Source organism: Trachurus trachurus, assembly GCF_905171665.1.
Source record: "Trachurus trachurus genome assembly, chromosome: 3".
NCBI classification, from domain to species: Eukaryota; Metazoa; Chordata; class Actinopteri; order Carangiformes; family Carangidae; genus Trachurus; species Trachurus trachurus.
In genome coordinates this window covers 711,303-727,500 of record NC_139893.1, presented here as the reverse complement: position 1 = coordinate 727,500, position 16,198 = coordinate 711,303, and the positions used below count along the sequence as shown (strand labels likewise).

The 16,198-nt window shown below is 41.2% G+C and overlaps 1 protein-coding gene across 1 annotated transcript in view; it reads right to left on the bottom strand.

Moving 5' to 3' along the window:
- LOC311008061 (fibrillin-1-like) overlaps positions 1 to 16,198 on the bottom strand; it is a gene marked incomplete at its 3' end in the record, with an annotated part of 31,920 nt that overhangs the window by 2,198 nt on the left and 13,524 nt on the right. Inside the window, exon 6 of the mRNA XM_084001494.1 lies at positions 15,220 to 15,315. Within this exon, the coding sequence (XP_083857620.1) occupies positions 15,220 to 15,315 (96 nt within the window). The remainder of the gene's footprint in view (positions 1 to 15,219; positions 15,316 to 16,198) is intronic.

The window sequence follows — 16,198 nt, the reverse complement described above, 5'->3', positions numbered from 1 at the left end:
TGGGCGGCTGCAGCGGAGTCATAGACACGATGAAGAATCTGCTGCTCCTCTTATTTTATTCTATCACCAGCTCTTAAAGGGATAGTTCCAACTTTTTGGCAAATTGGCACCATTGCCATAATCCCTATAGGTTTGTTACCTTTAATTGTCGGTGCAAGCTATTTTTAGAACGGTGGAGCAGAGCCGTGAGCCGTTTCCCTCATCAAACTCATCAAATACACAATCCAACAACTCCACAACGCTCTGGTGGACAAGTTGTGAGCTGCACATTCACCACGTTATGAGATAATGACACAACGTTACCAGACAGAGTTGTTTTAGAGGGCTCACGGCTCTGCTCCACCGTTCTAAAAACAGCTTGCACTGACAATTAAAGGTAACGAACCTACTGCTATGACTATAGGGATTATGGTGATCGGCCAATTTGACGAAATGTTGATGATGAACTATCCCTTTAACTGTAGTGGTGTGTCTGTGCTGCAGCAGCTGTACAGAGTGTGAAGAAAGTCCCTCCATCAGGATTCTTCCTCCTCTCTCTCCTCCCTCTGATCCCTCTGCTCTCATGCAGCCTCGCTCCAAACGCCGCTCCCTCCTCCCTCCTCCCTCCTCCCTCCTCGCTGCTCGCTCCCACACTGCAAAAACTCAAACTCTTACCAAGAATATTTGTCTTATTTCTAGTCAAAATGTCATTTCTAGTTAAAACAAACCTCATTCTACTTAAAATAAGACACATCACATTAAAAAGTAGCTTGTTTTTAGACACTTTTTACTTCTTTAAGCAGATTTTCACTTGAAATAAGTAGAAAAATCTGATAGTGGAGCAAGTTTTTCTTTCTTATTACAAGCACAAAAAACTTGCTTTCACTGGCAGATTTTTCTACTTATTTCAAGTTAAAATCGGTTTGAAACAAGTGAAATTATCTAAAAACAAGTAGATTTTTAGGTGATTAGTCTCATTTTACATGGAAAGAGTTTAGTTTTGACTAGAAATGAGACATTTTGACAAGAAATAAGACAAATATTCTTGGAAAGATTTTGAGTTTTTGCAGTGCAGAGGCTCCAACCAGACCTCCACCTCTCCGCTCTTATCAGGTGAGCGATTGGACGATGGTGAAACAGAGATAAGTGCAGAGAGAGACAGAGAGAAAGAAACTGGCCCGGGTCCAAAAGACAAAAATCATTTCCACATTTCACGGCAGACAACAACAGACAGCGAGAGGAAAAGAGGAAAAGAGGAAAAGAGGAAAAAGAGGCAGAGCGGTTTCCAACCAGCGCTGCAAGTAACAGTCGTTTTTTAAAACAAACGAGACATTGTGCGTTTCCCGTGTGGACCGAGGCCCGGCCCAAAGCCGTCACGTGCAGCGCAGCCTCCACGCTCCCCTCCGCCTCTGGCAGCGCCGCTGTGAAACAGAACTGGGTCATCTCTCCTCCTCCTCCTCCTCCTCCTCCTCCTCCTCCTCTCTCCTGCTGCTCACTCTCCACCGGAGAACAAATGCTTTCGATTCTCAGTCGACTCGATTCTCCCTCCACCCAGAGGTGAACACCGACCGGCCGACCCGCTGCAGCTACACAAGTATTCGCAGCATTTAGTCGAGCTCCAACACAAAGGTGTGGACTTATTGTTACGCTACAGCTTTAACACTCAACTTTATATCAAAGTTTTTATCTGACTCTGATTCTTTCCCTCCCAGCTCCAGAGTCCTAGTTCTGGTTCAACCAATGCCTTGTAACTAGTTCCAGGGAGAATGGAGGCTCCCTGCCTTCCACCTTAAAGGATAATTTCCATTTTTTACAACCTGGACCTTATTTCTAGCATAAAATCTGATCATTTCCTCCCCCAGATAACTTTGGTGTCATTCCAAGTGGTTGTGATGAAATGAGCTCCAGCCGAGAGGCGCGTATATCCGTATAATAGAGTCTACAGGGCAGCAGAATGCAGCCTCTAAATAACACATTATCTGCAGAGAAACTCCTTCATTTCACCAATATTTAGTTGTGATAGGCTAGTGCTATTCCCCTCTGAGTCCAGGGTTAGGTGTTATCAACATCCGGGGTCTGTAGGTTGACCTGCTGACCTCTGTCTGTCTTGTTGCTACCGTTAATGCTACGGTTGGTTTCTGCGTGTTTCCGACTTGTCAGAACAAAATGAGCAGCTGGATGAAGTTCAGCTTCCACAGGCTTCCTCTCCTCAACCTGGACTCACTAAAGCTCCGGCTAGTTGAGATAAAAATGGACCCGAATGCAGAAGTGGAATGATTATTATCAGAATGAGCTGCGCGGCAACCGGCTTCATTGGAAACAAACACACATGGAGGAGAGGAGGGTTAGAGACACAGAGGAGCTCATGTTCGTGTTAAACTTTGTCTCTAAAGCTGAAAATAAATGATGAAGAAGGCAAAAGTAGATTTCTCCCTCAGAAAGCAGCAGCAGTGGGAGAGGTGAACCTAACCAACCCTCCATGCCAACAGAAGGTAAAGGGTTTTCCTGGGAGTTTTTCCTGAGTGGATGTGGGTCGAAGGCCAGAGGATGTTGTTATGATGGGATGTAAGCAAACTGAGAGACAAACTGTTTGTAAAAATAGGCTTTACAAATAAAATGGCCTTGACTACTTCCTCCAAATCAAACAAACAACGGCCTCAGATGGTTTTGTAGCCTTCAGCTTCACGTTGAACTCACAGATGAGAGAGAGTTGTGTCGTTCTTATCTACTGTAAGTCAACACAACACAACAACTAATGATATATCACCTAGAAACATGTGAGTTCTTAAAGACGTTTTGCCGAAAAACTGAGAAGCTTCACAGACGTGTGAGTCACTGATAAGACTCTGGTTTGAACGCAGGACTGTAACATGTGATGAAATAATGTAAAGTCACATTCTGGGTTATGAATGATTCTTCTCTGCTTGGAGATAACAAACCCAACCAGCTGTTTCCAGCTGTTGATCGACCTGCAGAGCTAAAGCACCGTGTTACAGGAGCCGTGGAGACTCGATACAAAGTGTAAAGAAGTGAGTTTATGTGTCGTTACACTCAGACGGCCGCCGCTAATCCACTGACATAAGACCATAATACTGCTGATTACAGCTCAGAGGGAAAAACACAAAGAGCCGAGCAGGAAACAAAGCAAATGTGCAGCGAATATGCAACGAATTTGCAGCGACTGCACATGCTGCTGCGAATGTGCAGCAGCGAATGTGCAGCGATTGTGCGGCGAATATGCAGCGAATATGCAGCGACAGAGCAGCAACAGCGACAGTGCAGCGACTGTGCAGCAGCGAATGTGCAGCGACTGTGCAGCAGCAAATGTGCAGCAGCAAATATGCAGCAAATATGCAGCAAATGTGCAGCAAATGTGCAGCAGCAAATGTGCAGCGACTGTGCAGCAACAAATGTGCAGCAGCAAATGTGCAGCGACTGTGCAGCAACAAATGTGCAGCAGCAAATATGCAGCAAATATGCAGCAAATGTGCAGCAAATGTGCAGCAGCAAATGTGCAGCGACTGTGCAGCAACAAATGTGCAGCAGCAAATGTGCAGCGACTGTGCAGCGACTGTGCAGCAGCAAATGTGCAGCGACTGTGCAGCAGCAAATGTGTAGCAAATGTGCATTGAATGTGAAGCGAATGTGCAGCGACTGTGCAGCGAATGTGCAGCAAATGTGCAACGAATGTGCAGCAGCAAATGTGCAGAAAATGTGCAGCGAATGTGCAGAAGCAAATGTGCAGCAGCAAATGTGCAGCAGCAAATGTGCAGCGACTGTGCAGCGACTGCAGCGCAGCACGTGACCAGTCAGCTGAGGTAAACAGGGAGCGGCTGCAGCTGTCGGGTGAAAGTGGTGTCATTTCATTCGTCATCTCACTGTCTCCCTGTGAACTGCATACAGCTGGGGATCCACCCATGTCCTGTGCATCTGGGAGCAATCGCACATGTTCACACACACACACACACACACACACACACACACACACACACACACACACACACACACACACACACACACACACACACACACACACACACACACACACTTGTCTGAGCCGCCCCTCGTCCACAGTCTGGAGAGATGATCTCAAAACACAGAGTGGTTGCTCTTGTTTTTGTTTCCTGCCCTACTTTCACAGAGCGCTGGTGTCGGAGCAGCATCAGTGTGTCAGTGGTGATGAAGGTCAATCAGCCACACACACACACACACACACACACACACACACACACACACACACACACACACACACACACACACACACACACACACACACACACACACACACACACACAAACAAACACACACAATTCCTTGTAAATCTATCTTTGTGAGGACATGTCATTGACATAATGTATTCCCTAGCCCCTTACCCTAACCTTAACTATCCAAAACAAATGCCTAAACTTAACCATTACTCTAAACCTCATTTAAACCTAATTATAACCTAAACTTAACCATTACTCTAAACCTAATTTAAACCTAATTATAACCTAAACTTAACCATTACTCTAAACCTAATTATAACCTAATTATAACCTAAACTTAACCGTTACTCTAAACCTAATTTAAACCTAATTATAACCTAAACTTAACCATTACTCTAAACCTAATTATAACCTAATTATAACCTAAACTTAACCGTTACTCTAAACCTAATTTAAACCTAATTATAACCTAAACTTAACCATTACTCTAAACCTAATTTAAACCTAATTATAACCTAAACTTAACCATTACTCTAAACCTAATTTAAACCTAATTATAACCTAACCTTAACCATTACTCTAAACCTAATTTAAACCTAATTATAACCTAAACTTAACCATTACTCTAAACCTAATTTAAACCTAATTATAACCTAAACTTAACCATTACTCTAGACCTCATTTAAACCTAATTATAACCTAAACTTAACCATTAAACCTCATTTAAACCTAATTATTACCTAACCTTAACCATTACTCTAAACCTCATTTAAACCTAATTATAACCTAAACTTAACCATTACTCTAAACCTCATTTAAACCTAATTATTACCTAAACTAAACCATTACTCTAAACCTCATTTAAACCTAATTATAACCTAAACTTAACCATTACTCTAAACCTAATTTAAACCTAATTATAACCTAAACTTAACCATTACTCTAAACCTCATTTAAACCTAATTATAACCTAAACTTTACCATTACTCTAAACCTAATTTAAACCTAATTATAACCTAAACTTAACCATCACTCTAAACCTAATTTAAACCTAATTATAACCTAAACTTAACCATTACTCTAAACCTCATTTAGACCTAATTATAACCTAACCTTAACCATTACTCTAAACCTCATTTAAACCTAATTATAACCTAAACTTAACCATTACTCTAAACCTCATTTAAACCTAATTATAACCTAAACTTAACCATTACTCTAAACCTAATTATAACCTAAACTTAACCATGACTTTAAACCTCATTTAAACCTAATTATAACCTAAACTTAACCATTACTCTGAACCTAATTATAACCTAAACTTAACCATCACTCTAAACCTCATTTAAACCTAATTATAACCTAAACTTAACCATTACTCTAAACCTCATTTAAACCTAATTATAACCTAAAGTCTTAACCCTCAAACAGCCCTTTGAAACACTGAGGACCGGCCAAAATGTCCTCACTTCCCAAAAATTTCCTCAGTCTGTTGGTTAAAAACTCGTTCCGGTCCTCACAACATAGCATGTACAAGAACACACACACACACTGCGCACTGACGTCTGGGAAACAATAGAGTGGCAAAGTGTCGGCTTCCTCAACGAGCGGTGAGTTTGTGCAACAACAACAACAGCAGACGTGGTGTGAAGTTGAACCGGAGGGAAACGCACCAGGAAGTGGGTCACCAGAGTTTCCTGGATCGACTCCAACAACACACAGAAACACAGAAACTTTTCCACCTTTTCCACCTTTTCCACCTCCACCCTGTGTTTAACCTTCAGTCAGCATCTTCCCACGCCTCGACCAGACACGTGCACATGCATCTGTGGACGTATACGAGCCGTTCCATGAACGTGTTACAGGCTCTTATATCTGGGTGTTGTCTTTCCTTACCGGCCCATCTGGAGACTTCACAGAGGGGAAAGTCGGAGAGGCATTCAGAGTACAAATACTACTGGTCAAAATTTACTCCATTACAAGTAAAAGTAGTTACTCGAGAAAGAGTAAAAAAAATACTTGCTTTTAAAGGTAATTAAGTATCCAAAAGTACATGCTTTTAAATGTACTTTAGTAAAAGTCAGAGTCAGAGTAAATGTCTTATTCTTCACATCAATGAATGACTCTAATTGTTTGTAAATGAATGTAAGGAGCTTTGAACTCTTGTTAGTGAGAATGAACTCTTTGAAAGCAGCTGCACTGATGTGCTGCTTTTAGGGGTTAGGGTTTCCTTCACAGACAAACACAGCTTGCACTGCAAAGATTCAAGATCTAACCAAGAATATTTGTCTTATTTCTAGTCAAAATAAATCTCATTATACTTAAAATAAGACTGATCACATTAAAAAGCAGCTTGTTTTTAGACACTTTTTACTTTTTTCAAGCAAATTTTCCACTTTAAATAAGTAGAAAAATCTGACAGTGGATCAAGTTTTTCTTTCTTATTAAGCACAAAAAACTTGCTTTCACTGGCAGATTTTTCTACTTATTTCAATTGAAAACTAGTTTGAAACAAGTGAAAAAGATCTAAAGAAAAGTTAATTTTTAGGTGATGAGTCTTATTTTAAGTGGAAAGAGATTAGTTTTGACTAGAAATAAGACAAATATTCTTGGAAAGATGTAGAGTTTTTGCAGTGTGTGTCCAATAGGATTTTAGAAAAAGACCTGAAAGTAACAAGTACTTTTCAGCCTTCCTAGAAATTAACTCGTCTTGTCTTGGAAATGTATTCAAGTAAGAGTAATAAGTACCAAATAAATCTAATACTCAAGTAAAGTACAAATCCTCTGGATATGTACTCAAGTACAGTACTCAAGTAAATTTACTCGGTTACTGTCCACCACTGTGTGTAACTCACATGTCGCCACGTCTCAGCGCTTCACCACCGTCCCCAGTGAGCTGCTCGGTGGCGTCACAGTGAGAACTCGTCTTTATGACTCTGCAGCATCTCACCATCTCATCCCACATTCCAATTTAAATCACATTTGCAACCAACAAAGAACACGTTGATGCATTTTCTGCTGCCGTCAGCTGTCACGGCCCGGTGTGTGTGTGTGTGTGTGTGTGTGTGTGTGTGTGTGTGTGTGTGTGTGTGTGTGTGTGTGTGTGTGTGTGTGTGTGTGTGTGTGTGTGTGTGTGTGTGTGTGTGTGTGTGTGTGTGTGTGTGTGTGTGTGTGTGGGACCACTGGTCAGCAGATCAACACTCAGCTCTGCAGCCGTGGTGTGTTCATGTCCAGTGGTGTAGTGGGGATTTTTTTACTGGGTGGACGCCATCGAAATACCAAAACTGTGACGTCATTGAAATATCCACTACCACAGAGAGTTTAGTGTGACTGAACAAGACTGTAATGTTTGATTGTTATCTAGCCTAATGCCACTGTTGGCTTTGACTTTAGCCCCTTGAGATGTGCCATCTCATTTTCGAGGGGGTCCATATTATCAATATACAAATCATTCACTCCAAAGTGTTGAAAGTCCAAGCCCTAAAGTGTTATAATCTCTAGACAAACATCTTTTAGACCAGACCTAGTACTTAACCATAACACACCAATTATAACACACGATGCATGAAACTGACAGAATTGAAACGAATCCGCATCCAGTGGAAATTGCCCGTTATTTGCTATACCCCCCCCCCCCCCCGCATGGCCATGTGCATTTATTTAGAACAAAGCCGTCAAAACATCAATAGATGGAGCAGTGGATAACGTATACGATGTTACGACGTGTGTATTTGTGTAGTCATTAACAAAAGAATGCGGGTTACAGAGCACAGTGTGCATAGCTAGCCCATACACTCGGACATTCTCTGCTTCCACGTCCATTGAAATGCATTGCAGTTAGTCAGTTTTCATTCGTTTTTATATGTTTTTTCTTGACATTTTAAGTTTAAAATGGTCAAACGGTGTTCATGGGGTACATGCAACTCTGACACTAGGTATCCTGAGAGGCGACGGGGGGGATTTTTTTACCTTTTCCCAAACCACATCTCAACCCAGAGAAGTGTCTGCTCTGGATAAAGTTATGCGGTAGACCACAACACCAACTAAACGTGGATAAACTTAACAAGGATGTCTACATCTGTTCTAAGTTAAGTCAACATATTGTCAGAGATGTTTAGATGTTAGCCAGTATCACAGCTAAGCATAAAGTCCGCTAGCTTAATGCTAACGTATAATGTAAAACTCCATAGACAGGCTAACAGAAATTAGCCCGTCGTAGTAAAGCAGTAAAGCTAAGTGAAGTTTTGGTGACTTCCAGATGATATTTAATCTTTCTGTCTCCAAAAACCATCAACTGTCTCCTGTGAAATGTCTCTACTGTGACAGCTGTTGCCATAGCAACTGTCACCGAATGTTGACTGTTGTCAACAAGTGAGTGGAGGGGGCGGGGCTTAGCCAGAGGTCAATTAGTCTGGAGCTTTTTCATTTAGGTAAAAATGTAGCATAGCCACGGGGAAATCCTGCTTAGTTCCTCTCAAAAAAAAAAAAAGAGAAAAAAAAGACTGGGGGGACGCCGGCCGCACCCTCGCATCCAACGACGTCAATGTTTTATCTCGTTATAGTTGTTTTGTTATGTCCTTGTTGTCTGCATTGTTATGTCGTTTATACTATGTTTTTCTGTCACTGTAGTGTTTTTATGTTTTGGGACTCCGGATGGAAATTAGCATTGCTGCTATAGGACGAATCTCCTTGTTGTTTACAACTACTTCCTGGTAGAAAACCAGCATGAGAACAATAGTGACGGACGAGAGTTTCACTATATATATCTACTTTTTCATGTCACTATATCACCGTTTAGACTAATCTGATGTTTGTAAAGTTTATAAAACCAATGATTGTGTGCACATTTTTGTAATTAGTCATGGTTATCATAGATTAGCCGGGCTAACGGTTAGCTACCTGTTTAACTTTAATAACTCAGTGACTCAATAAACGCTCCATGAAAAAATATTTTCTCCAGCGGATATCTGAGTTCCAACAGTTTCATGTCGTGTCCCACAACGGGAGGGTTTTAACAGCTGACGTCCTTTGCTGCCGCCGTTAGCTTAGCTACTGTTAGCTTAGCTGCTGTTAGCTTAGCTACCGCTGTTAGCTTAGCTACCGTTAGCTGTCCCTGTCAGCTGAGCCACTGATGCTTTCTAAACACTGTGATTCCCCCAAACTGAATAAATACAACACATAGCAACACAAAACACACACACAGAAATAGTAATGTTTCTTCAATCATTTCAGATTTGTCTAAACGGTGATAGGGCGTGAAAAATATGATATATAGCTAAACTCTCGTTCGTTACTATTGATCTCATTCACATTACAGCTGGTTTTCTACCAGGAAGTAGAATGTAAACAACAAGGCGGTTCGGTCTATAATCCTGCACATTTACATGGTTTTATATGTTCATTGATGTGCACTGTCCCACCCAAATAAACAAATAAAGTAAAGTAAAGTAACTACACCACAGTTCAAATCACATGTTGGTGAAAACCTCGTGTTGCTCCTAATGCGATCGGATGGAGCACGGTTGTGTAAACAGCTTTAAACCCAGCGCAGGCCGACGTGCATGTGCACAGCGATGGATGTAGCTACGCTCAGACTTCATGCATGTGGTTGTGTTTGTGTGAGAGCACAATGGCTTTCCCCCGAGAAGAGATGGAGCTCAGCCAAGGAAATTCCAGTGAAAGTAACTTAACCCAAAACGCCACTGAATCCACTGGCCTAGTTTTACTTTCTCTGGCTCTCAACACGACCAAGGAGAAGGAGCGAGAAAACACACAGAGATCAACACTGATGATCATTATTGTTATTGATCAGTCCCTTGACAGCCGTGTGTATAGATCAATAAACCTATAAACTGTCGTGAAACATATTTAGTCAATAAAATGTGACAAAAACATGAATGGCACCCAGCCGTCATAGATCTGGAACATGACATCAGCAGTTTGTCTCCAACACACACACATGTTTAATTAGCAGTGATTCAAAACAGAGAAAACACATTACGTTCATGACCGAGAGGCTGGAGGCAGCAAATCCACAGCAACTAAAGGCTTCATCCGCACTAACTAACTCCCCGTCGATCCACTCAGGACCAGAGGTAATAAAACCTCTCACTCTGACATCAACACCTCCAAACTGCCCCGTTTTTAAAAACATGAAAACACAACCAAGAGTCCATCAAGAGGGAAAACGTCAGAGTTCAAATGAGTCAGAAAGAGGTTTTGGTTAATATCTGGGTGGAGACATGGGTGGAGGTGAAGACAGAGGACTGATGGGAGAGAGAAGAGAGGGAGAGACAGAAACTCACTTTCTCACAAACTTTCCCACATACAAAGAAATTAGAGAAGCATTTTTTCCCAAATTTAAAGAAGAAATCCGGGAGTTTCCTCACCCTCCAACAAGACAAAAGCATTCAGATCCTTCAGGGAGACGACAGCAGGAGAATGTTTCACTGTAACACTCTTTATCTCATTTATGTCTGATATAGTATCACTATTCTCATTATCACTTATTATAGTTTAGTATTTTAGATAGATAGATAGATAGATAGATAGATAGATAGATAGATAGATAGATAGATAGATAGATAGATAGATAGATAGATAGATAGATAGATAGATAGATAGATAGATAGATAGATAGATAGATAGATAGATACTTTATTTATCCCGAAGGAAATTCAGTTTCTCAGCTGCACAATAAACAAACAATCATTCAACAGCAAGACATAAAATAGTAAAAAGTAGTGCATTGAGAATAGAATAAATAAAAACAATAAATAGCCCATGATAATAAAAATAAAAATGCAGGATTGCAGTGAAAAGTGCAAGTGCACATACTGTACATAGTATGTGGGACATCATTCCCCTCGTTTACACACATTCTTATTCTATATATACTTATGAGGTTTATTGTTGTTTTGTTTCATTAAGTCTTTATGCTTTGGCAACATAGTCTTTGTGACATTCATGCCAATAAAGTGAATATGAATTGAATTAAGAAAGAGAGAGAGAAAGAGAGAGACAGAGAGACAGAGAGAGGGAGAGAGAGAGAGAGGCTGTCCCTCCCAGGTTAAAGGAAAATACCAGAAACACCAGGAGGAACCTGACACTTCTGTTTAGTTTGCTGTGTAAAGACGAATGAATGAAGATGAGACACACACACACACACGTCCTCTAACAGACAAGAAACTCCCATCCACCATAAAGCAGCAGCCAGTCACCAGTCTCCATGTTTGGAGAGCGCACACCGGTATCGATGAGCTGCTCACAAACGAACAATGAACAGAGGAGACAAAGGGATGTGGAGCACTCAAAACATTTATTAAAGCTGTGTTAAAAACCAACGTGTTAAAGGTGTACAGAAACGGCCGTTTGTCCTGTTTGTCGCGCCGAGTTGTCACGAGCTGCAACACGAGTTTACCCGAGTAAGGAAAACGAATTTGATTGGTCGTTATCGAGCGGGCGGGATATTCAAAGCTTGGGGCGAGACCGAGCTCCGTGTGTGTGTGTTGTCTCAGACGTTTGAATGACGGATGACGGATCCAATATCAGTGGCTGGTGAATCGTGTACAGGCTGACGTATAATCCGTGCGCCTGCATTATCCAATGCGGAAAAAAAAATACACACTTTCATCCCGGATTTACTAAAAAATAGAATTTTGCACAAAGTTTGGCCTACAACGTCTGAAAGATGAGTTATCACATTAATGTTATGACCCAAAGTGGGCTCAAATTCAATTTTCTTTTCTGTACACCTTTAAAAACCAACGTTTCGACCAGTGATGGTCTTTGTCAGGGTTTGCCCAAATATGAGCCTGACGAAGACCATTGTTGGTCAAAACGTTGGTGTGTAAAGGGACAACGAGGAGTTTTGTTAAAGCGAAGTGTTTCCACACTACATTTATGAGCCTCCGCACCGTGAAATTCTTTGACCGGTGCAAGACAGACTCATGTTTTCATTCATCAAGAATTAAAGTCAGAGGTTGGAAGACGATCACATACCGTCGTAGTTCCCACCATAAACGGAGATTCATACGGCGGCGTTATTCTCATGACTCGCCACGAAACCGAAAGTAAAGAAACGCTGGTCGGCTCGCCCAGCATTTCCACCACCACTAATAATAACAAAATAACCATAGAGACAAAACCATAGATTTATCTAAAATGGACCATTAACAAGTGGTAACGGAGATTCATCCACATTAATATGAGACTTTTGTATTGTCGCGGAATTTTTCGTTCTGCCGCTGGAGAAACTCCTTGTTGTCCCTTTCGACCAATGATGGTCTTCGTCAGGGTTTGCCCAGGTTTGATACCCTGACGAAGACCATCATTGGTCGAAACGTTGGTTTTTAACACAGCTTTAATAGATGTTTTGAGTGCTCCACATCCCTTTTTGTCCTCTGTCACTTCACGTGTGACACTTCATGACTTTTGGAGCAGCAGATGAGGTCCAACCGTGTGTGTGTGTGTGTGTGTGTGTCCACACATCGTTCCTTCATCAGAGGACATTACACAAGACACAACACAACAGCAGACATTCATTTTGTCTCCACAAAGTATGAACATCTAGAAGATGGTGTGTGTGTGTGTGTGTGTGTGTGTGTGTGTGTGTGTGTGTGTGTGTGTGTGTGTGTGTGTGTGTGTGTGTGTGTGTGTGTGTGTGTGTGTGTGTGTGTGTGTGTGTGTGTGTGTGTGTGTGTGTGTGTGTGTGCACTCAACAAAAAATAAAAAGCTTAATTTGAATTCCACAACAGTCTCAGCAGCCTTGAGCCAAGCCTCCACAGGAAAGACTGGAAACCAGAGTCACAACATGCAGCCGATAAGGCCGGTGGAGCAGCAGCAGCAGCAGCAGCAGCAGAGACCGTCCTGTCGGTCAGAGACACGGAGGGAAACCAGAGGTGGTGGAGAGTAATGGAGTAAATGTATTTTGTCTAAAATCCTACTTGTATAATAGCTTGTATTCTGTGTATTTTCTTACTTTTATGTTATGTGTAGGGACTACAGATGGAAATTAGCTGGGAGCTAAATATGTAATGTGAATGTATATGTAACCATCTTCTCATTTTTTTCCTCTAAATGATTAATGTAATTGCACATTGTCCCTTATTAAACTAATAAACTAACTGAACTAATTGGACACAAGCTGTGTTTGTCAGAGAAGGAAACCCTAACCCCTAAAAGCAGCACATCAGCTGCTTTCAAAGAGTTCATTCTCACTAACAAGAGTTAAAAGCTCCTTACATTCATTTAGAAACAATTAGAGTCATTCATTGATGTGAAAAATAAGACATTTACTCTGACTCTTACTGTTACTTAAAGCAGAAGTAAGCGATATTTTTGTGTTAATCTAAGTCTTAAATAGTTGTATCTTCCGACAGCAATCACTTCTATAGAGTGTTTGGTCTGAAACACGGGTCTGTCAGTCTCTCTGCTCTGCTCTGAGCCCAGGAGAAAACTTTCCTTGTATCCTACAACCTTTATCCAATGAGGAGAGAGAACGGCATAAAGGGGCAGTCCTCTCTGTGTGTGCAGCCAAGGGATGCGCCTGAATGTGGTGACGTAGGGACGAGGACTGTTATGGTGCGTTCAAGGCAACCCGTAACTCGTGTTTTTCCGACCTGTGAAGTGGTACCAGTTCGATCTGGTACGAGTTCACGGGTCAGAAGTTACGAGTGGCCGTTATAGTGACTTTCACAGGTAAAACAGGTCGGAGAAACACGAGTGGGTTGCCTGGAACGCTACAAAGTCGTAAGTTGTGACTTGAAGCTGTAATTTACGATTTCAAAAGCCTGCCTGGAACGCAGCATTAGCCAAAACCACCGGATCGCTTACTTCTGCTTTAAAGTACATTTAAAAGCATGTACTTTTGGATACTTAAGTACCTTTAAAAGCAAGTACTTTTTTACTCTTACTGGAGTAACATGTCGACTGAGCTACTTTTACTTGGAGTAAATTTGGACCAGTAGTATTCGTACTTTCACTCAAGTACTGGGGTCGAGTACTCTGTCCATCTCTGGAAACCAGAGGACGAACAGCTCCTCCATCACACTGCAAAAACTCATCATTTTACCAAGAATATTTGTCTTATTTCTAGTCAAAACTAATCTCATTCTACTTAAAATAAGACTCATCATATTAAAAGCAGCTTGTTTTTAGACACTTTTTACTTCTTTCAAGCAGATTTTCACTTGAAATAAGTAGAAAAATCTGATAGTGGAGCAAGTTTTTCTTTCTTATTACAAACACAAAAAACTTGCTTTGACTGGCAGATTTTTCTACTTATTTCAAGTGAAAATTAGTTTGAAACAAGTGAAAATGATCTAAAAACAAGTTAATTTTTAGGTGATGAGTCTTATTTTAAGTGGAGAGAGATTAGTTTTGACTAGAAATGAGACATTTTGACAAGAAATAAGACAAATATTCTTGGAAAGATGTTGAGTTTTTGCAGTGCATGACCTCGTTACAGGGGACGATGCTAATTAGCAGCTCTGCAGCCAATCTAAATATTAGCTTAACAAGGTCACACATTGACCTCTGCAGGTCACGGCCGCCTCGGCACATACACATCCCCGCAAACGCACACGCACACACTTCAGTCACAAATACAAATACAGTGCAAGCACCCACAGTTTGCGTGTGCTTGTATATTCTTGAGTCTGTGCTCACATGTGCCAGAGAGCAGCCACAGGAGGTTGGGAGGTCTTCGGTTAACAAACAGCACACATTTAGAAAGACATTACATTCCCCAGAGCGTCGTTGGAGAGCAGATGTGGAAAATAATGGTCATTTCTGAGCTCTCGGGCTTCACATGCAAATGTTCCACAACAAACCACATTCCTGGAGCCGGTGGCATGACTAAGCAGGAATTGTCTTCATGCAGTCACAAAAAACAACCACCATTCAAATTCAACATCCAGTCACGTTTTCACCGAAGCTGCACGTGTGGTTTGGAAACAACATTGAGCAGCAGAGAGAGAGAGAGAGAGACAGTGTGGTGGTGTGAAGATGTGCAGATGGTTAGTTTAGTTACCTCGCTCACACTGGGCGCCGGTGAAGCCGTAGGTGCACACACATCTGTTGGGAGCCACGCACCTTCCTCCGTTCAGGCAGCCATTTTCACAAACCGCTGGAGGAGACAGAGAAACAAACAGCAATGATGGGATGTGTGATGAATGACACCACTGCCACGACTTCAGAGGAAACTAGAGAGGACATTCCTGGTTTAAAACAAACATTTTCTATAATGTTTTTCTAAAAAAGTTTTCTATTAAAAATGTATCCTGGTTCACTGGAAATCTGAAAATTCTCCATCAACTAGACACTGGATCAATGAGCTTGTGTCTTACTGCACGCCTGAAAAGATATTATATAATGTGAGAGGGAAGCATGCAGCCTTTGAAAACATCTGGGGCCCCTTCATAGACATTCTGCCTTCACTGGACTTCGCTGATAACGATGGTGCGACTCTTCCTGGATCAGCTTCAAATGAGCCCTCTGTGATCCTTCCTGTATAAATTTGCTCATTGATGTGTTTATTGTGAATAGTGCACTGATCCATATATATATGATTGTATACAGAAGGGTTTATGTATAGATTATGGACGGTGTAAGTATGTAAATGAAAGGAAATTGAGAACCATACAAGGGAAGAGGGTGGGGGGCGGGATGGGAAAGGTTCATGTGATATTTTTATTTTGTTTAGATTTTTTATATTTTATTTTTTATTATTATCATTTTTTCTTTTCTTATTATCTCTTCTGATGTTTAGAAATCATCCTTGTGGTGTATTTGTAAGATTATGTACAGTACGTTCTCTCTGTTAAATACGATCTATCTCATTGTAACAGACTGTAGATGCTTGTTGCTATGCACCATAAACATCCTGGAAGAGATTCTGTTAATAAAAAACTTTTTTTTTTTTAGTGCCGACGCAGTTTGCAATAAAAAAAAACTATGAGAAGGACACGAGTGCTGCTGGCCTTTCTTCTTTTTCTTTTTCTTTTTCTTAA